At 41.2% G+C, this 22,308-nt stretch overlaps 1 protein-coding gene across 3 annotated transcripts in view; it reads left to right on the top strand.

The window, feature by feature from the left end:
- Window positions 1-22,308, top strand: part of MDGA2 (MAM domain containing glycosylphosphatidylinositol anchor 2) — a 389,024-nt gene that overhangs the window by 154,171 nt on the left and 212,545 nt on the right. For all 3 annotated transcript variants that reach the window (XM_061354587.1, XM_061354586.1, XM_061354588.1), the window contains exon 3: window positions 7,321-7,495. In XM_061354587.1, coding sequence (XP_061210571.1) covers window positions 7,321-7,495 — 175 coding nt within the window. The remainder of the gene's footprint in view (window positions 1-7,320; window positions 7,496-22,308) is intronic.

Raw genomic sequence — 22,308 nt, 5'->3', positions numbered from 1 at the left:
CTGTAATTAATAACCATTTTTCCTCTGCTGGAGAATAAAAGGAAGTATTTTTTTCCTATGTGTTATAGCAATCAAGCTGGAAAATAACAATTTCTCTGTGATCTCTGGCACCAAGTCAGAACTGATTACGTCCTCATGTGTAACAGTTACTGTCATAGGCTGCTTTTAGATAGATGAGTTAAATATTGTGATTTTGCATGCCAGCCTACTGAAGCATTAGGATGTGAGTAAACATAAGCGCATGAGTTGTTCCAGAAAGGCAATAGCCTGGGAAGAGCACTCAGTTTTCTCTCTCTTGTTTCTGTGAAGTTTGAGCAGTCCATACAGCAATGAAACCCAGTCTTCCAAGGTGATTGCATCTCGGCTACTGCAAACTTGAAGAAATACATTTGGAAACAAAAGACATTCCAGTTCTTCATTTGGTTTCACAGATAAAAGTTTTCTAGCCATGTCCAAGACAGAGGATCATGATTTTTTCACTATAAGCAGGGCTTTCATTGGGGTGGCTGTTTTGCCACTTTGATGTTCCATGTTGTCATTCTTTAACCCCAGCCAGACAGCTTTTTCACTCACCCCCCCCACCTTCTTGCCCTCCCCCTACTCCTGGAGGGACGGAGAGGAGAATCAGAAAGAATGCAACTCCCACAGGTTGAGATAAGAACAGTTTAGTAACTAAGGTATAACACAAATCACTACTGCTACGACCAATAATAATAATGATAAAGGAAATAACAAGGGGAGGGAATACAATACCTCACCACCAAGCGACCGATAACTTGCCCTCCCCCAGCCCAACCAAACACTGACCGATACCTCCTCCAACCCTGCAGTCCCCCAGCCCTTCCGGGTAACTCCCAGTTATCTCCTGGGCATGACGTGCTGTGGTATGGAATACATCTTTGGTCAGTTTGGGTCAGGTGTCCTGTCTCTGCTTCCTCCCGGCTTCCCCTCCTCCCTGGCAGAGCACGAGGCTCACAAAGTCCTTGGCCAAACCAAACCATCATTATTACCAGCTCTGCTCCCAGGCCAAAAGTCAAAACACAGCACTCCACCAGCTACCAAGAAGGAGAAAAATGACTGCTACTGCTGAACCCAGGACATATGTAAAAAGTTTTGAACAATGAACATTACTTGTATCTGAAGCCTTTTTCAAGACAAATATTTCAGATATTATAATATGAAATAAATAGGAAGACAATTTCATACCACTATTGTGTACTCATAGCCCGTAGCAGTATCTTCTAGTGATGATAGATGGTTTGTACCCTCAGTCTCATGCCTGTTGCATCATGCTACTTCTGGGTATGCTAAAAATCAAAATGCAACATCGCCCTCCCATTTTAGTTAGCTACAGGGGTAGCTAATCCTGTAATTTAGACATGTGAAAGCTTTCCTTTCATGTACAGTGAGGATGACCTGGTGAACATGCGTGAGGTTTCATACAGTAAACATATCTTTGCAAAAGTAAGAGCAAGGTGGTGTCCTGCAGAGCAGTGGCATTTTAAGTTAGTGCTGTATCTTCCTGTCTCATAGGCATGGTGCAGGAGTAGCTGGGATTTTATTTAGATGGCCAAGAGAAGGATATTCAGAAACCCTTGGAGGTGTGCATTTGATTTATTATCCCTTGAATCATCAAAAGGCCCTGCAGAAGTGTTTTCATAGGCACAAGTGAGAGGACACCCATTCAGACAAGGAGTTCTTGGATTTGCCTAGTGATGATTTTCATGCCCAACTTGTTAAGCAGTTCTATGCAGAAAACTTGGAGTTGAACAACTTGCTCTCTGTTGTGAACCTTGTCCTGGGTTTAGCAGTAGCAGTCATTTTTCTCTTTCTTGGTAGCTGGTGCAGTGCTGTGTTTTGACTTTCGGGCTGGGAACAGAGCTGATAAAAATGATGTTTTGGTTTGGCCAAGGACTTTGTGAGCCTCATGCTCTGCCAGGGAGGAGGGGAAGCCGGGAGGAAGCAGAGACAGGACACCTGACCCAAACTGACCAAAGAGGTATTCCATACCACAGCACGTCATGCCCGGGAGGTAACTGGGAGTTACCCAGAAGGGCTAAGTGGACTGCAGGGTTGAAGGAGGTATCGGTCGGTGCTTGGTCGGGCTGGGGGGGGCGAGTTATCGGTCGCCTGGTGATGAGGTGTTGTATTCTCTTTCCTTGTTATTTCCTTTATCATTACTATTATTGGTGGTAGCAGTAGTGATTTGTGTTATACCTTAGTTACTAAACTGTTCTTATCTCAACCTGTGGGAGTTGCATTTCTTTTCGATTCTTCTCTCCGTCCCCCCAGGAGTAGGGGGAGGGCAAGAAGGTGGGGGAGTGGGTGAACAAGCTGTCTGGCTGGGGTTAAACCATGACAAACCTCTGTTCATGTAAGTCTGGTACAAAATCCATGTCTGCCAGTTCTACAGTGATGATTTGCATCTGCCTTGCAGTCATTTGGCTGTGCAGCTTGCTTACAGGAAGGGAAGCAGGAGTTCATTGAAAAAAGGGCTATTTTGAGCCAACACATATGCCACTTATTGCATGTGTCAGCCAATGCGAACTTGGATCCAGTGTGCTCTCCTGGACTTTTTGTTTCTTCCACTCTTTCTCCTTTTTTTTTTTTTTTTTTTTTTTTTAGTGTGTTTTGTAAGACTATTCTTTTTATTTATGTTTTGGTTTTTTTTTGGATCGTTGTCTAATAGAGTAGTATATGGGAGTCTCCATAGGGCTGTGGCAGGACCCTAGGCCAACCCATTTCATATGAGCTTGGATGTACCTTACAGGGCACTGAGATCTACAGTGTGTAACAAAGGAAGAGGTCAGGGGAGATGCATATGTTCAAAATATCTTCAGATAGTTTCCTCAACTAGAAGAGCAGAAGTCTCTTTCTCTTTCCTGGCCTGAAAGGGGTCTTTTGTACATTACGTACATATATGAAGGTGTTGAGTGCTTCCTGTCTTCAGTGGCCAATGCCCCAGCCATTGCTTTCCTGAGAACAAAATCTAATGGAAAAATTGAAAGAAAGCTTTTTCCAGGGCTCTGATGTTTTTAGGCATGGAGATAATGTTCCAGCACATCCAAATGAAGTTCTTCAAATACCTCTTTTATGCATGTTTGCCTACAAAGGAAGCATGTAGTGTGAGTCATGGATTTGGGCACTATAACAGGAGATTATGATCAGGATGTTTTCCTCATCCTTGTTTTCTTCATGATGTCAGAGTGTAGTGAATGTAGTTAGTGGCAGTGGGATGCAGTGCCAACCCCCTGTGCACTGGGTGTATTTTAAGTAACATAATTTACTTACGGTTGCTGCATTAGGCAGATTTCAGTGGGTTTTTTTAAATGTGCATGTTTAGTCTAAAAGTGTAAAGTCTGTGACTCCTACTGAATTGAAGGAAAGCTCATTAAGAAAAGTGAAGCTGTAGGGTGAAATATGACTGTGTGTCTTGGGGCATCTCCTTAAGGCAGTAAATACTATCAGAGATACTGATGGCAAGAGAATTTATGGGCCAAGTAATGGGACAAGTACGTAGGTCATGGTATTTCTACAGGGGTCATAACTTACTAATTTTTTAAATTTTAATATTTTTAATTGAATTGTTCATAAATAATTTTTTACTTCTACGTGTTCAGTGTCTCAGTGTATAAGTAATGTCTTGATGTCCAAGTGGAGATCATTGACAAGTGGAATTTCTCAGGGGTTGGTGTTGGTACATGTACATGCACTATTCAACATCTTTATTGGTGAGATAGTGGGGTTTAGTGCACCCTCAGCAAGTTTGCCACTGCCAAAGCTGTGTGGTGCAGTTGACACGCTGGAGGGTAGGGATACCACCTGAAGGGACCTGGACAGATTATCATATGGCAGAGCAATGACAATTCATGGGTGGGATTTCCAAATGTGCATCAGAGTAACAGTGAATACTTGGGAAAATTGCATTCTTAGAAGCCAGTGCGTGCATAACTATGTAATGGATTAATATTTATTAGTCCAGTTTGTGTATGCTGTGATGTGTGGATGTAAATTTTTAGTTGAAACACATTACAAGCAAAACTAGCTTTGACTTTCTGGTGGAACACTATCTGAATAGACACACAGAGTATGCAGTGCTGCTCTGCAGTAGGCACTGGAGTTTTCAAACAAGGGAGCAGATTATGAATAGCAAATACTGATAAAATGCACCTGGGTGAGCAACTTGTTTTATGCCAAGGTTTTGTGCCAAGGTATTTGAAAACACTTGAGTATCTGAACTATGTGAATATACCATCTAATGCTTTTTGTTGTTGTTTAAATCTAGTAATCCAGAAGCTTTTGAAATCCTTTGGTGTAAAGCAGCATGGATGCTACTTTGGGATTCTGTAGATTCTATGATTTGAGACTCATAGTTGCCACAATGTCTCATGAGCCCCTAGTCTTTTTTTGCTGCCAGGCCCCCACTTTTAAAATGGGATAACATCAGGACTGTGTCTCCGAAGGTCACTGCAGTAAGCAGTGCTGAAGGTTTCAACTCTAGAGCTGAACCATGAGATGCTTCATCTGTAAGGGTGGACTTGAAGGTCTCAGTCCCTTAAAAGTTATTAAAGGTCACCCCAAAGTGTGGACTGGAGCTTGGAGTGAGTGAAACCACTAGGGACCTCTCCAAGGAGGTTTTCAGCCTCAGATATCTGTTTTTTCCTGTGCCCAATTTTTTTATTCCTGCATTAGCATAGTGTTTGAGAGTCATTTTTCTTCACAGTGCGTTCGATAAATTACAATGTGGTATTGATCAGCGTAGTTCTGTGTGTATGTTGAATTAAAGCTAAGGTAAATAATGAACTGAAGTTAAATCAGACCAGTGACATTCCTAGAGGATATATTTTGAGAATCTAGTTGACAGTATTTCTTTTATTCTTCAGGGATCTCTACATCCACTACAAAATAAGTTAATTTGTTAAATTACTCCTCTTTCCTCTAAAACATACATGTATATATTTTTGTTAAAGCTGAAATGTCTGCTTTTCTTGACAGCCAAACATAATCTTGTTAAAATTCATAATAATAAAGATAATACATCAGCATTAGGATGCAGTGGAGGGGGGGGTGTTTTTGCATTTATAAAAAAAAAGATAAAACTGACAGCATCTAAATGAACTTTGCTATATTTTTTGTGTAAGTTATGTAACATTGTCAGTTACATATATCCTGATAATACTTATAACACATTATTGAAGAATATATAAATGTCCTTTTGACAACACAGACTGCCTTCCCTGGGAAATGTTTTGTCAGAGGGGAATGGGAGGAAGAGAGAAGTCATGCTTATAATTATTTTCCAATTCAAAATCAAACAACACTTTTTTTTGCAATTCTGATTACATAAAGGGAAATAAAACAGGCAAGAGATTCAGTGAACATCTTAAATACTTTTTAAAAATATTTCTCAAGCATTTGAAAAGTATATGATTAAATTGTATTCTGCAGCATGCAGAAGCTGAGCATGTGTTCCAAAATTATCCTGCAGCACATTTATATGGATGATTTAAAAAGCCCTGGAGCCAAGTGTTTAGAATAGAACTACTGACAGATTGAGACTGGTAAATATAGCAGTTCTAATAGCATCTCTCTCACATGCAGACTGAACATTGTAGATGTGGAGCTTGGCATATTTGCTTTTTCCCAGAGCAACAAAACCTGATGAGAGTTACGCAGGTCACCTGGCAAGAGGGCAAAGCCATTTGGGCTTCTGGATATAACAAGACAGAAAGATGAAAATGGTTTTGAAGTATTGTTTGCTGTAAATTCAGCCTCCAAAGCCCATGCCTGAACTTCTTTCAAGGGGAGGAGAATTTATGTGGGCTATAGCTGGTCATGAATTATTCACTTCAGAGACTTTTATGGAAGATCCTTCCTGCCCAGGAGAAGATCCCAATGAGAGGAAAGCTGACCCCTGCCCACTTTGTGCTTTTGTGCAGGTTACTGGGATCCAGACCCCAGTTCTGGGTGAGGACTGGGTATGGTGGAACTTGAATATGCACCCTGGGGAAATAATCTTCCTCCAGCTAAGGCCACCTTGATACCCACCAAAGGCCTCCCAGCTCAGCCATGGGACTTTCCCTCACATGAGAAAGGGCTGGACGCACAGCATGTCCAGCTCAGTCTAAACTGGTCATGGAGACAGGAACTTGCTAGTGGTGGCAGGCTTGCACTGCCTTGTCCAAACCAAGCCAATACTGGCTCAAGATTGCTTGTGACAGCCTGACTAGCAGATTCCAATGGATCAGTGTCCAAATGGTTTTCTTTAAATCACAGCTGCACTGCTTTTGGACGGTGTCTGGGGACTGTTGTCTGGGAACAAATAGCTAAATATTTATTATTTTGTCTTGCATCAATCTCATTTATATCAATGACTGCAGGTCTTTACCCTGGCATAGAATTAGTGCAGGGGATTGAGACAGCTTTCAGAAGCTCAGGGAGACATAAACTCTTTTTAATGCAAGTGTCCTACTTGTGGCCTCTGTAGGAACAAAAAACCTGTCGTTTAAAAATCAGTTTTGGTGTTTGTCATGGTCACTGAATTAGTGTGAACTGAAAGAGAAGGAGGTATCTGGGGACGTCTCTAGATGTCTATTGTGTTTTATGGAGATAGTTTAGAGTAACAAATCATGCAGGCAAGGACTTGGCTCATCAAGCATGGGTGTTAGCAGTATGAGTATCCACCTCTGTGCATCTGTTGGTTGCACTGAGCTGTTACTGGCATTTTTGTGGTTCTGGAATTAAAATATTCCCTTTAAAAGCTCTTTGGTTTTGGAAAAATTATTACCAGATAAAGGAATCTGTAATTGCTGTAAACGACATTAAAAAAACCAAACCCCACCTATTTGAAGAAATAGATGGTAGTAATCGCAGTTTCAAGCAACTGATCATTTGACTCTTTAAAATTGGATTTTATTGTTGCTAGAAGATAATCCTTCATTTGTTTTGAAGGTGCTTTCCATTGTGCCCTCATCTTTCACAAATACTATTTCAGTGACAATTATAGGGAATTTCTCTGCAGCCGTTCCTGATGGTGGCTTGAGTTCTTCTCCACATCTTTGCTAGTGTCATTCATTTTTAATGGGGTGTTTTCATCAAAAGCAGTCAACTGTTTCTGAGAGGGTGATTAGTGCAAGATTACCTTTCAGGTACACGTAGGTGGCATTTTTCATTTTAAGCATTCAGTTTTCTGGAAAAATTCTCAAAGTCCTCCAATAAAAACCTGGCTGCTGCATACATGGTTCTCAGTTTTGTGAAGAAAAATATGTTCTGCTCACTTTTACAGAGTTAAAGTAACAATCTTTTTTGGTGCTTGCTCAGATCAGGTGGACCAAAACAGCAGGAAGTGCCTCTGACAGATTTCAAGATTCAAGCGTCTTCAATGAAACTCTGAGGATATCCAATATCCAGCGACACCAAGGAGGACGCTATTACTGCAAGGCTGAGAACGGCTTGGGCTCACCAGCTATAAAGTCCATAAGAGTGGACGTGTACTGTAAGTAAACTGCTTGGGAAGTTCTTACTATTTTTTTTATTACTTTTTTTTTATAATACCTGGCATTGCAAAGAAGCAACCAGCTATTTAAAGTGCAGATTCTGCAGTTTTTGGAAGCATGGAAGTAGTTATGGTTAGAAGACTTGTGGCTATTGCTAATGAAGACAGGTGGGGCTGCTGATGTATGGGAGTACCTTTAAACAAAATTGCAGTACTTCAGTAAGAAAGGCGAAGCTCAGGTACAACTGAGCCAGCTTAGATATCAGAGGAAGATTTGTCTGCATCTTGCATAGGGTGAAGGTCTAATACATGGCACAGCTCTTAATCTCTTTTAGTTTTGGCTGAGTTTGGCCTTGAAACTGACGTGGGAGCAAGAACAGATGTGTTTTGCTATTTTACTTTAATTGCTGCTGAAAGATGTTGCTTGCTTTTGTGGTGCTTTTGTTGTGTTTTTTTTAATCTCTTTATGTTCCTATGATACGAAGTTTTAGAAGCTGCAGGTGAAATGTTGGGCAGTGAAAATTATGAAGTATTGTGATTGCAATGTGGTTGGTCACCAGAGCTTGCGGAAAAAGAGGAAACAATTGTAAATGCCATACTTCAATAAATGCACAAAATGGAATTAAAAAAAACCAAACAACAAACTCCAGTCTAACTTGTACAATTCCAGTGTCAATGAGTGGGCTAGTCAGATACAGCGCGGCTCCTGTTTGTGATCAGGTAGTTTATTGCTGTAGGTTTTATGGTAAACTTTGCATCTGACTGTAAATGATGTGACTGGACTCAGATGTTGAAAGTGAGAAGAACCAAATGCCTCAAACAACTGTGGTTTTGTGTACACTTCAGATGGAGGAAAACTGTTCAAAATCTGTTTTAAGTGCTCCAAAGATAGAAAGTCTTTGCAATATACATTTAGAAACTTTTCTAATGCAAGTGTAGTGTCATGTAAACAAATATGCTTACATGTCGCATATGTAATTAAATAAATAGCTAGAGCTTGAAGTTAGCCGTTTAGTCTCCTGAGTCCTTCAAAGAGAAACCTGACTGTCTTGTGACTATACAAGTGGTGGGGTTGTCTTCCCAAAAGGAACCCTCTCTCTGTCAGATGAATATCAGGAGGTATATTAATTTAGAGACCCAAGTGGTAACAATTTCTGTTTATTAATGATGGGATTGGTGGAGCGGGTGACTGCCTTTAAGGGGATTTCCTTGCCTGGTGTGTGCACTTAGCTTTGTGATGTGCTTAATGAGCTGTAACATACCAATGCCAAATTTGTAAATCCTTATGAACAGTGACTGAATTAGGAAGGTATTTTGTAGGTCAGCCCTGTGTCACTGTTCAATAAAAACCCCAAGAGCAAACATTTAGGTCTCTTCTTTTGGATGCCATTAAAGCAATTCTCTCTTATCCCAGCATCCATGTATTAGATTCTTGTTAATTATTAATTTCAGGCATGGCAATGAAACTGATGTTTGCAGAAAAGGCAGGAAAGAGTCTCAAGACTGGGATGCTACATGATCTGAAGAGTAAGGGTTGAGAAAGATTGTTTCAAAATTTTGATTTTTTTTTCTGGAATTTCATTAAAACTTCCTTCTGGAATAGGTCTTTTTCCTTGTATCATATTTTGTTTAGCTATTAATGTGTGTTCTCAGATTTTCTGTCTATGACATTATTGACGTTTTTTACATCATACACTGCTTCTTAATATACTTCAAATACAGATGATATCTTTCTGGAACATGACTGTCTTCAGGTTCCAGTGGTAATTAAATCCTAGGTGGGTTTCCCTTCCTATGCAGGCTGATATTTCACTGGGTATTTTCATCTGCTGATGATCAAATATTTGCAGGCAGAGAGTACTACTGCAGTAAGCTTAATGTGCCAGTGAAGATGGGATCTAGCTATGAAAAAGGTAGGAGAAAAACCTTTGTACCCCACAGAAAAGCTCATAAAAAATCAAAGTTTTGGAAATTGGAATGTTTCATGTAGTTTAAGATAATTTTGTCCTTTTTTTAGTTGAATTTTTTTTTTACTTGTTTCTCGAAAATTGACTTAACTGATCATGTCATGTTTGCTGATTCAAAAACTCTAAGTAGTACTGAGCAGGAATATTTGGGATTGGTGTGTTTTCTTACTCAGAGACCACAAAATGAGCCATAAGGATCACAAGTACTTAGACAACGTTTTCTATCAAAATAGATTTTGTTTTGTTTTTCTTGTAATAATAAACACACATTTATAAAAATTATATGGAGAAAGACAGTTTCCTTACACTTTTAGGTAACTGTCAAATACAAACCTGTGGAAACCAGGCAGTATTCCCTTTTGAGATAAAAAGTATTATTAGAGCAAAGAAGAATGTTTTTAATATTTTGATGAAACCTTCAAATATATTTAAGGAAACAATTAAGATGTTTATATTTCTTAAAAACTGTATGGGTAAAAATCATTTTGGAAGCATCTTGGCTTGTAAAACTAAAGAGAGAAAACAATATTAAAGTAATATTCCACATTAGTTTTCGATAAAAAGCAGTCCCTAATGGCTAATCTAGGTCTTCAGCCTCTACTTTAAAATTTGAAAAGGCACTATATCTGTGTAGCTTGAAAATTAACTGTTGAAAAAAAATCCACAGAAAATCTTTGTTTCCTCATTCATTTCCATTATTGACTTGCTGGCTGGTTGGGAAATTTAATGTCAGCTTTTGGATGGGAAATCTCACACTCCAGCAATTTCCTGGGTTTCATTTTCCAGTTAGCTTTGGCATTCAGGAGCCCCATTTGCTGCCACTGCAATAATTATACAGAAAGAAGTGGTTAATGAGTCGTTTTGAAGATAGCCAGGGGTATAAATCCTCTGCTGGGCTGAAGGGTAAGAGCAACTTTAGCGTTCCAGTGGGCTGATTTTACCTGTTGGACATAGACATGCCTGCTAGATGGCTGAATCTCTGCGAGCTCAAGGAAAGCCCTTTAGCTGCATTCCCATTAAGCTGTATTTAGCCATGACTCTGTTTTTAGTGATGCGAAAAGGAGAGAGTCTGCAGGTGATGGCAGTGATGCTGTAGCTACTTTCTTTAAAGCTGTCATGGCTTATGCTAAACCAGGCTACAGTGTCTTCTGTTCCTTTTACATACACAGGTCTAAGTCAAACCTTCGAAAGCTGGCAGTCCCTTTTGGTCTGGTGTCAAAACACTTAAATGTAAAAAAAAGTGAAGGAAAAGAAAAAACATGCAATTCAGTGTTGCCAAAGTTCTCATTTCACCTACAGCTACTCATCAAGAGAGAGAGGAGTTCATGCCTGTACTTGGGCATGCATGGAGCCTTAACTCATCTTAGTTTTCTTTGCTAGTTTCTATTAGAAAGGTCTTTTTTATTTCTGGAAGGATAAGACTGTGGTAAATAGACTAGTAACAATCTCTTCTTCAGAAGACAACTTCCTCTCCTTACTTTATGTGTCTTAAAAAAAAGTTTTTTGCTCTCCCAGCTGTGGCTGAAGATCCTCGTTTCTCACATTAGGTGGAAACAGATGCACTCAGTCCCCTTGGCAGCAAATTCTCAGGAGGAAAGTTTCCATTCTTCTTGAGCCACCAGAAGAAATTGCCTCATACATCCAAGCTGTATTCACCCTAGGCTTGAACTCTTTTTCTTCCTTCTCTGGAATTATCTCTTTAAAGTACATCTCATCTTTTCTCTTTGAAGAAAAAGCTTTTGTACTTGACTCCTAGGAAGATTTTTGCTTGACATATGGAGGACACTTTCTCCTTTTATAAGGAAGGAAACTTACAGTATAAATTAAGTTTTGGGGTTTTTTTTTATTTAAAGAAGCAGAGCTCCTACAAGACAGCTTTTCTGCTTATCCCTAATTTTTAACCAAAAAAAACCCCAACTAATTGCTTCATTTAAAATATATTTTTGTGTTCTTGCTTCATGCATACTTATGGACCATAAAAGAAGATTGAGTAAACAGTCAGGTTTATGTTAAAAGATTTCTGTAATTAATTTGGAAGTCAGAATGAAAATTTTGTATCAAACCAGATAAGATTTTGTTACATGAAGAGAGACATACATTATGCAGAAAATACTGCTTGTATCGTGAGAAAATCTGTAATTCCAGGATTAAGAGGTTGATCTGGGGGTTTAGGGGAAACAACCATTTCTTTTTCTTGGAGATCCACTTAAATCTTTGAAGCTGAGGATTGATTTTTCCAGAAACTGTCCGTTTATACAAGATTAATTAGATACATCATAAGTTATTTTCTTCACATGAAACAAGTCCATCAACTATCATCTGCTTCCGTGTGTGCTGGATTTTGGCTGCTTTTTTATTGCAATGGAGTGACGGCAGGGGGGAGGTCAGGGCAACTTGATGCAGTTTATTCACAGCACTCAGGTTATCCTGTGGCTGGAATATGCCCTGCACCAATTCCATTTATGTGAAAGATACACAATTACAGGAGGGGGAAGGCTTCTGATGGTCCCTAGCTATTCTTCCCAAATACCTGTTGATGTGCATGAATATTATCATAGAATGGCTTGGGTTGGAAGGACCCTTTAAAGACCATCTCATTCTAACACCCTTGCCATGAGCAGGGACACTCTCCACTAGACGAGGTTGCTCAAAATATTACACATTAATAAGTGTAATATTTGTGGAGGTCATAGTTGTCTAGGGTCTCTGCTTACCACCTGTGAGGTTTCCCTAACACTTTCACTTCTAGGTTCAAATCTCTCATTTCAATTTCTTTTTTTTTTTTTTTTTTTTTTTTAGTGTTACTTGTAGGGTTTCTGATTCTCTGATGGGTCATGTCACCGAGAGATCAAAGTAAGAACTAGCTTTGGCCTCAGTTTCCCACCCAGTCTTGATGCCCTTAATAATAGGGATCACAGAATCACAAAATGGTTTGGGTTGGAAGGGACCTTAAAGATCTTCTCATTCCAATCCCCTGCCATGGTCAGGGACACCTTCCACTAGAGCAGGTTGCTCCAAGCCCTGTCCAGCCTGGTCTTGAACACTGCCAGAGATGGTGCAGCCACAGCTTCTCTGGGCAACCTGTGCCAGCACGTCACCGCCCTCACAGGAAAGAATTTATTCCTAATACCTAATCTAAATCTGCCCTCTGATAAATTAAAGCCGTTCCCCCTAAGAAGATTACCTTTTTAATAGGTGTGTCATGGTTTAACCCCAGCCAGACAGCTTGTTCACCCCCCCCCCCCCCCTTGCCCTCCCCCTACTCCTGGAGGGACGGAGAGGAGAATCAGAAAGAATGCAACTCCCACGGGTTGAGATAAGAACAGTTTAGTAACTAAGGTATAGCACAAATCACTGCTGCTACCACCAATAATAGTAATGATAAAGGAAATAACAAGGGAAGAGAATACAACACTGCATCACCAGGCGACCGATAACTCGCCCCCCCAGCCCGACCAGGCACTGACCAATACCTCCTCCAACCCTGCAGTCCCCCTAGCCCTTCCGGGTAACTCCCAGTTACCTCCTGGGCATGACGTGCTGTGGTATGGAATACATCTTTGGTCAGTTTGGGTCAGGTGTCCTGTCTCTGCTTCCTCCCAGCTTCCCTCCTCCCTGGCAGAGCATGAGGCTCACAAAGGCCTTGGCCAGACCAAAACATCATTTTTATCAGCTCTGTTCCCAGCCCGAAAGTCAAAACACAGCACTGCACCAGCTACCAAGAAAGAGAAAAATGACTGCTACTGCTGAACCCAGGACAAGGTGTCATACATTAAAGACCTCATCAGATCCTGCATCAGAGTGGAGACGATTTGGCAAAACACCTCCTGTGGCTGTACCTGTCTCCCAAGGTCTTTGATGCAACTCAGCCTTAGAGTCAGGAAGAATGGGACCTTCACTATTTGTGGCATGGGATTGACTGAAACATGTTTGGTGTTCACAGATTAGCAAACAAGGAGCATCACAGCCTTGCTGGCTTGCAATAACACAGAATGCTGCTGATAATACGTGTCAAATGACAAAAATAGCAAACTGCTAATCTTCTTCAGTATTTGAGTGTGTCTCCTAGTAGTGTGTGCAATCACAAGTTTGCAAGAGAAGTGTTATTCAGAAGGAATGCAGGGTCTGTAATTTGGAGGTCGTGATGCTAATTTCCTTTATCAGTCTGGTAAAGGATGGTGCAGGGAAATGCTGAGTGTTGTGCACTGTTTAGTTGCACTGCTTCCACCTCTGTCTTTTGTGCTAACAGCAGACATACTGCTTTTTCTCCACACTCGGGAGTGCAGATTTACCCCAAATTTTCTGTCCACGGCTAAATCCTGTTGTTAGGATACAGAATCAAATGCAATGTCAAGAATTATTTAAGTCCCAATAATTGCTCCGATGGGCTACTGCAGATGTACTTTGCATCATGTGCCAACCTCTGCTGTGGTGTTACTCCATAGGGCTTGAACATGCTTGTTGGGAAGTCACAGCTTTTCTTTATCTCTTAATAAAAGGCATGTACTGATGTGTGCATACAACCAGTATGATACTTACGTAGAGCAAAGTAGATGTGCTATTGAAGATACAGTACTGGGAATGGGGCGAGGAATTAGCTGAAACTGCTGGCTGCTCATCACATTCCTTCTCTGGAGAACAGTAGGCTCAGGGGGGGACCTTATGGCTCTCTACAACTACCTGAAAAGACGATGGACTGGAGTGGGATGTGGCTTGGTCTCTTCTCCCAAGTAACAGGTGATAGGACAAGAGTTAATGGCCTCAAGCTGCACCAAAGGAGGCTTAGATTGGGTATTAGGAAGTGTTTCTTCACAGAAAGTGTAATCAGGCATTGGAACAGGCTGCCCAGGGCAGTGGTGGAATCACCGTCCCTGGAAGCTTTCACAAAGCATGTAGATGAAGCTGTCAGTGACATGTTTCAGTGGTGGTCTTGGCAGTGCTGGGGTAAAGGTAGGACTTGAATCTTAAGGGTCTTTTCCAGCCTGCTTGATTCTATGATACTATGATTCTCAGCCTTCCCCAGTTCGTCGCAGTCCTAAGAAGCCAGGGAAGCTGGATTTAAACTTGCTGGGATGAGGAGGAGGTGATGCTTTCTTCCAGAGTGCTATTTTTGTCTGAATGAGATAATTGTGTGCTCTTCTTGAGTGATAAAAAAGCTGCCCTCTGATTCCCTCTCGCTACACAGCTAGTATGTGGCCAAGTCTGACTGACATTAGGAAGGAAATAGTGTGGGGAATTTCATATGGAAAAATATTTAAAAATGAGCTCTTAAATTCTACTGAAGCAATGCATAAGTTCACAGGGAGGATTTATAGCAATGAGCTATTTGTTTTATGCATAAACTGGTGGTAAAAATGACTGTTGAAGATGGTGCTTTATGTTGAGTCTTCAAGTACCTTCTTAGATAATTACAGTGTTTCAGTCTTCAGCATCCCACATTTTTCAGTTTCCATTGCACAAAGAGTATTAAAGAAATCTCTTTCATTCACTCAGCTTTCTCCATCCTGAGTAACCTTTGGATTTTAAAATATAGGCACTGGCAGCATCCACTTCTGTAGATTCAGATGGTATTATTGCTGCTAGAATGGTTTTGAAGAGGGTGAGTGATGCATGTGCTTGGGCTGAACCTCAGACCTGACCCCTGTAGCATTCCTTTGTTTTATTTCTTTTTCTCAACAGCACAAATGTAGGTGTTGGACTATCAGTGTCAGTGTGACTGTAACATCCAAGCAGCAGCTTAATCCTTTTTTGCTCTGGGGTTCACATGGGGAAAATCTGATGTGATGCTGATGCTTTGGCCCCTGAGTGTGCTCAGAATGCTGCTTGGGTGCTGAACTACAGGGAACTTCACTTTCTGCGTTGGAAGCAGGGCTGGTGCAAGGGACTGGTTCAAGATGTGTATACCATGTTTTCAGATCCTGTTGGGCTTTGACTTGGGGATATTTCCTCCTTGGGCTTGTGGCACCTTAATCCTACACATTTGAGGTGCATATTTTCAGCACACTTCTCTGCAGACATTTGTGTCAGTCTCCAGGCCACAGCAATTATGACATAATTCAGGGATCTGAAAATATAGTTCAGCTGCTTCATTATTTTCTGTGCTGCCTCTTTGACTTGTGATTGCCTTGTACTGGCTGCAGTGAACCGTAAGTTCTTATTGCAATGAGATTTTTAATTTCCATCTCTGTTGTCTACCCGTATTCATTGATATGTTATCTGTTCTTCTTTATTGGCCTTTCATTCATTAAAAGCCCAATGACATGCTTAAATCCTCATTCACACGGTTGGATGAAAACCCAGAAATAATGAATGCAAGTTTATTTTTTAAAAAAGAAAATTAATATACAGCAGTAGCATAAGCATTGGCACATAAGGAAAGTAAATATATTCATCTTTTATCACTGTTTTTGCATGAAACAATAAAAGAAGATGCTTTGAAATGAGGTATTATGCAGATGAAAAGCACTTACAAGCTTTCCAATATTGATAATTGTAATCTTTCACTATGAGGGAAACACAAACTTAATTTGTGGATTTCTGATTATTCCCTCTCTGAGGTCAGATTTGTTCAGACAACATTAAAGCCTCTGAAAATGACTGTGCTTGGAATTGGTGTGTTGGAAGAAGTGGGAGAGGTTAGGTTGGCTGAGGTGGCCAGCTCTGGGAAGTGCCGTGGCCTGGGTCTACACAGACTCATCACAGCTGGGGTGTCTGATGATGTGAGTGTCTTCATCAGACCTCAGTTCATTTCCTAACTTATAAAACCACAGAGACTTCAGTTCAGTCCAGACTAAGCTGCAAACGTGCATGGAAAGTGAGAGTGACTTTTCCTATGGTAAGAGGAGAGTAACACAGGCAGCTGCTTTAGAGATGCCACACTTGCATGCGCAAAGCATTTCCGTAGAAACATGAGAGACACTAGAGAAAGGAGAAACCTGGATATTAGTGTGGACCGTTTGTACTAAGCCATGGTACTGTGGCTTCTTGGGCTGCTGGGCATTGGTACATCTGATGTGATTGTGTTCCTACGACTCACCTGGAGTAGCATCACTCCTGTCCTTTATCAGTGAGCAGATAGCCTCACTGTCATTTTTAGTGTTAGTTGTAGGGTTTCTGATTCTCTGATGGGTCATGTCACTGAGAGATCCCAGTAAGAACTAGATTTGGTCTGAGTTCCAAGCCCAGTCTTGATGCCCTTAACAATAGGGATCATAGAATCACGGAATGATTTGGGTTGGAAGGGACCCTAAAAGACCATCTTGTTCCAACCCTCTGCCGTACTGAGGGCAGGCATACCCTCCTCTAGACCAGGTTGCTCCAAGCCCCATTCAACCTGACCTTGAACACTGCCAGGGATGGGGCAGCCACAGCTTCTCTGGGCAACCTGTGCCAGCGCCTCACCACCCTCATAAGAAAGAACTTGTCCCTAATATTTAATTGAAATCTATCCTCCATCACTTCCACCTGTTTCTGTTTCCAGCACCAGTTTGAAACTCTCTTCTGCTCAGAGACATAACTGTGCATAGTGTCTGAGGTCACTGAAACAACAGCTGCCAGAGATGCTCTCCGGTACTATAGATACTCTGTGCAGGTTGTCCACCATGCAACCACAGCTTTACCGTCAGCATAGTGAGAAAGTGATGGAGTAGGAGAACAACTGACCCCAGTGCTGGTGAGGGAGGTTTAAAAACCATCCTGTTGGTGCAGTGCCACATGGTGGCTGGGGACTCAGCCCCTGTATAAGAATTTTTGCCATAGCTGAAGCAACAGAACAGTAAAACATGTAAAAATCTCAAGGAAGTTGTCTTTCCTTAAAAGATGTGAAAGTGGGGTAGATTTCCTCACCCTGTCTGGGAACTTTGTCCATTACTTGTGCCTGTGTTTTCTATTACCTTGGGAGAATCTGCTCATCCTGTGCTATCTTTCTGATGCATCCTTTGGCTGGACAGTTGGATCATGGAGAATTATTCCTAATTATCACCTGAGGAGGTACAAGATTGCAGTAGAGAATGCATTTGGGAAACTGAAGGGCAGATGATGGTATCTCATAAATAGATCAGCTATTAGGCAGCTAAACAGTATTTGGCTGAAATTAGTTTCCTGTTACACATGTGCACATTATCCAAGAAAGTAGGGAAAGATGCCCAGACAAGGGTGGAAGTGTTGTAGAATTTTAGAGGGAAGGGTAATGAAATATCAGTGAGCTACCCTTTATTATCCAAAAAGAGGTTTTCCTCAGGTGGGAAGTAAAAGGGCAGAAACGCCTCTTGTAAAAATTTCTCTTTGGGTTTTTGTTTGGTTTTGGTGGTTTGTTTTTTGTTTGTTTGTTTGTTTTTCTTTTTTTTCTTTTTGATTGGCTGTGTTTTGGTTTCTTTTTTTTGTTTTCTGTTTTGGTTTTATTTTTTTTCTTGTGGCTGTGTTTTGTTTGGGTTTTGTGGTTTTGGTTTTGTTTTTAATTTCAGAGTGTGTGTGCATTTTTTTTTCAACGGAGAGTTTGTCTGAAGGTTGAAGACTCCTTTTCACTGCACAACAGTGTTACGCATTCAAGTTTAGAAGTTTTTGCTTCCCTTGGACAGGGAGGTGTCATGTTTTCGGCAGTGTGTTGGTGCTGGTTTCAGTTAAAGTCTTGATTGCTGATGTGGGAGAACAGGGTGGGCTTCTGTGTTTGAGGCCAGGTTAGACAAGGCTTTGAGCAACCTGGTCTAGCAGAAGGCATCCCCGCCTATGGCAAAGGGGGTTGGAACTATGGTCCCTTCCAACCCAAGTCTGTAAGTCTATGAAAGCTGCCAGAGTAGATCCAAACCATCTTCCTTAACAAAAGTGGAAATATAAATGGTGTAAATATATTTCACGAGAGCCTCAGACATCTGAGATCTACTGTTTAGATCTAGATTTGGATTTTTATTCTCATTATCTTATATGTCCACTTTGGAATTTGGAATGTCATGTGGCTGGGAGTCTCTATCTAATGATTTGATCGATTACATAAGTATATGACTGATAGTGGATTTTGTATTGGGACAATTTCATACAATGTCTTTGTCTTGTAGGCAACAGCAGAGCTGGTAAGACAGGGTTTGCAGAGGCATTAATTACTGCTTTTGTACCTTCCCTGAAGGTCTTATGCATGAGTGCTAGTGGCGTCTCTGAGGCTGTCCTTAGTGGTGGTACTCGCCTTCATGGCTTAAGGGCTAGATTAGGTAGCATTGGTAGAAATCATGCTTGCACTTCTCCTGCTTGTCCTAGCAGTGGAAGATGTTTTTCAGACACAAGTGGTGAGAAGCTGAGAGTGAGCATGTTTAGGAGGGTTAAGCAAAGCATATCACAGTCCTCATGGACATTATTCACCACAGTGGCCCATGGCAACAGTATGAAAATAAGTAAGGAAGTATGTAGCTACATACTGTGGAACAATTGAAGTAATTCTAGCATAAAATATTAATGCAAATGTGGAGTGCTTACAGTAATTTCGGTACCTTTTTACACCCCCAGCAGACACACTGTTCAGACTGAATTAAATAGCTTTGCAGTGACTGTTAAATGTTACCAGTTCTGTACTAGCTTATGTGCTTTTTGTTTTCTACAATGAAAATCTTCGTACAAGGAAGAGAAAAAAAAAATAAAATGAAAAGCCTGATGTTGCTTACAGTGACGCAAGGTTGTATTTAATGCCTGGAAAATGCCAACAAAATAGTTGTGTGTTCAGAACTGAGCCAGAATGATAAAAATTTCTGTGGGCTTCGTGAGTTGCAAAATTCCTGATTTGTGGTACACTTTCAAATTGTTCATAGTAAAGATTCTTTTTTTAATTACCTGTGGGAAACAAGGTCATTCCAGTCTGAACCCTGGGTGCCTTCATGGCACAGCACAGAACACCTGTGGTAGGCTGCAAGGAAGGGGAACTGCTGGGTAGCTTCAGTTTTTTTTATCTTTACTCCCTCTTCCCCTGCTTTTTTTAACTTCCATAACTGCACATTTGATTTTTAGCTGTGTGTGGAAACCCCTGAACTGAGCAGCATACAGAAGAGTCTGAAAATCTGTGTGTCCTTCTAAACCAGATTTCATCCTCTTATTTCTACTTCTATGCTTTAACAGGTAGTTCAGTGCAATGGTCTGCTGTAACTTACATTATCTTTAAAACCTGTTGGGATCTCAAACTGTAAATGATGGGAAGCAGCCCTGAGCTGTGACTGCAGAGCTGGCTGCTCCCCAGGCACTGCACTCTCTCCCTTTAGGGTGGGTTAGAGTTCAATCTCAGAGGCAAAAAAAGGAAGATACTCTTTTGGCCCATGTGGTTGCCCTCACCTTTACCTGGGTTTGTGCCAGATTGTGGTTGTTGTCTAGAAGTGTTTCACTTTAGGGTGCTTGATGGAAAGCTTTGTTAAGTGTACTGACATAGGATGTTGTCCAAAATGAGGGCATCATTTAGAGGGTGCACCAGGTCATTTTTATAATGCAAATCATTTGCATACCTTCTGTTTCCTGGTAGAAACACACTGTTAAAAATACCAACTTCAAATGATGTAAGATGAGGTAGAGATTTCCAGGAGAGTGCTAATCTGAATCCTGGATGCTCCTGAGCAGGTAAATTTATTGTGAACACCTAATGCCATCTCTGGGGAGACGGCACAGTGGGGTTGCATAAATGCCTGTGCATCTTGTGCAGGGCTGTTTGCATTTGATGTCTCATTGCCCTGTTGAGCTATTCCTGATCCCATCGGGAGCAGAGTACAGTGTATGTGCACTGCTCTGCAGGGAAGACAGAGCTTGTTAGCAGGGATGGAGAGGAAATGGTTATGAAGAGGAGCAGCCCCCTTAAAATTGCTGTGATGGAAGAAAGGATGAGTAATATAGCCCAGGAATAGAGGTGATACAACCCCTGCTTAACTTAAGCTACTGAGTCTGCATATGTGATTTGCTGGACTCATAAAATTTCTAGGATGGTTCTGTTTGCAGGAATTTATCATTGGTCTCATGCTGTATGTCTTTGCTAATTCAGTACATGGTGGGGAGTTGATTTAAGGAACACGAGCTGAAAGTCAGAAGCACCAGTAATGTAATAGGGACCTGCATAGCATTTTAATCTTGAAAACGAGAATTTCCTGGTTGTTGCTAACATAGAACAAGGAAGAACAATTCTCACATCTGCTGCATTTGACTTCAGCTGTGTAATGAAGCTTCTTCACCCCTGTGAAAGACAGCTCTTCCGGCTGTGATTGGAAGACAGTGGGATTACTGTGCATTAGTCTTATTACTGTGGGTCTATTTTATGTTTCCAGTACTTATATTGCTAGCAATGCTTGGGGCGAGGTTTGCGTTTACCATCACCTGCTTGATACTAGATACAAGAGGCAGAAGAATGTGAAACCCCAGCAGATGCTGTGAGCAATCCGGTGTAAGACAAGGTGCGTGGGTATGATTTAGCAGACAAGTGAGACTTCAGGAAGGAAATCTGGAAAACAGCATTTCCGCAGGCTCTTGGAGCATAGCCTCATGATTTCCTTGTGTCGTTACACCCAGTTGTACTTAAGGTGCCCATTTTAGCCTGATCAGTCAGGGACCACCACGAGGTTTTTAGACATCCCTCCAATGCCAACATGCCTGGCATGCAGCTTTCTCCCAGCTCACCTTGCACAGACCAAGTTCTTGGTTTCATCAGAGCTGAACTTCCCACTTCTCTTGTTTAAATATAATTTTAAATGCAGCTGCTATTTTAAGACTTGGCAACCTGCTGATGGTCTGATCTGAAATGATGTTGGTTTGCCTAATAGCTTGGGAGTTTTATACAGTAGGTGTTGGAACTGCAGAGTCCCTAATAGCATATTTTAGAGTTCTGATGGATTTTTAAGTAGCCTTTCAGCATTAAAGCAGGCTTTCCTGTAATCTGCATTTGCCAGTAAAATAGGACCCTGGTTACCTACTGATCTGCAGTTTTCAGGAAATCTATTCATGCTCCTTCCCTTCTTTTCACTCTCTGTTGTTTTTTGCCTTTATCACGCCATCGAGCTCCATGCATAAGGGAGGTAGCGTGACCTAAGGTGCTTAATTGATGCATTACAGGCAGCATCCCTGTGGCAAGGCCAGGGAGGAGGAGGAGGGATGATGGGGCATGACATCTGAAAACCTCAGACCATGCAGTTCCTTACAGAAAGCTGAAACTGCAAGTTGATGCATACTCTTTTCCCCTGTGGATAGCCTGCACTGGCAATGACCCCTTTCAAAGTATACTTTGAAAAAAAAGCCTTAATATATATCATCCTGTCCTTGAAATAAAGGAGAATCAGACCAGAGAGCAGCTGTGGGTATGCAAATGCCCCCATGTATTACCTGCTTTGCTACTTGATGACAGGATTTGGGGAAGATTTATTCGCTCCCCAGATATTTTTCAGTTTACACAAACAAGTATCTGGTAGGTCAGGAAGGGATAGAACTTACAGAACTTCTAATGCATGCATATTTTCAGTAAAAGGAATCCTACTTTGTTTCACATTTCCTTCCAATGCAGAATTATCTGCATTGCCTACACTAAGTAAAACTACAGTTAAAGTAAGTTGTAGCATACCTGCCTATGACTTCCTAATGCTGTGAGTTCAGTCTGGAGCAGACCATAACTTCTAATGGGATATAAGAGCACTTGTAGTGTCAGAATTTAATGTCTCCTGTTTTATCTTGCTCACGTGTGCCAGAGGCACTGCTCATAAATTAAACAGCCAGTGAGCAGTGAGAAACTAAAACATTGTGTAACCAAGAATTGAAAAAGCTGATGTCTCAAATGGCTTTTTGCAGCTTGTTAATGGGCTCCAGGTGATTACAAACTGATGAGGACTGCAAGGAGGCAGGTTTGAC

This window comes from Neopsephotus bourkii, unplaced genomic scaffold (assembly GCF_033783945.1).
Source record: "Neopsephotus bourkii isolate Nb327-2 ecotype Australia unplaced genomic scaffold, CSIRO-AGI_Nbou_v1 NB_740, whole genome shotgun sequence".
Lineage (NCBI taxonomy): Eukaryota > Metazoa > Chordata > Aves > Psittaciformes > Psittacidae > Neopsephotus > Neopsephotus bourkii.
This window is presented reverse-complemented; position numbering and strand designations above follow the sequence as displayed.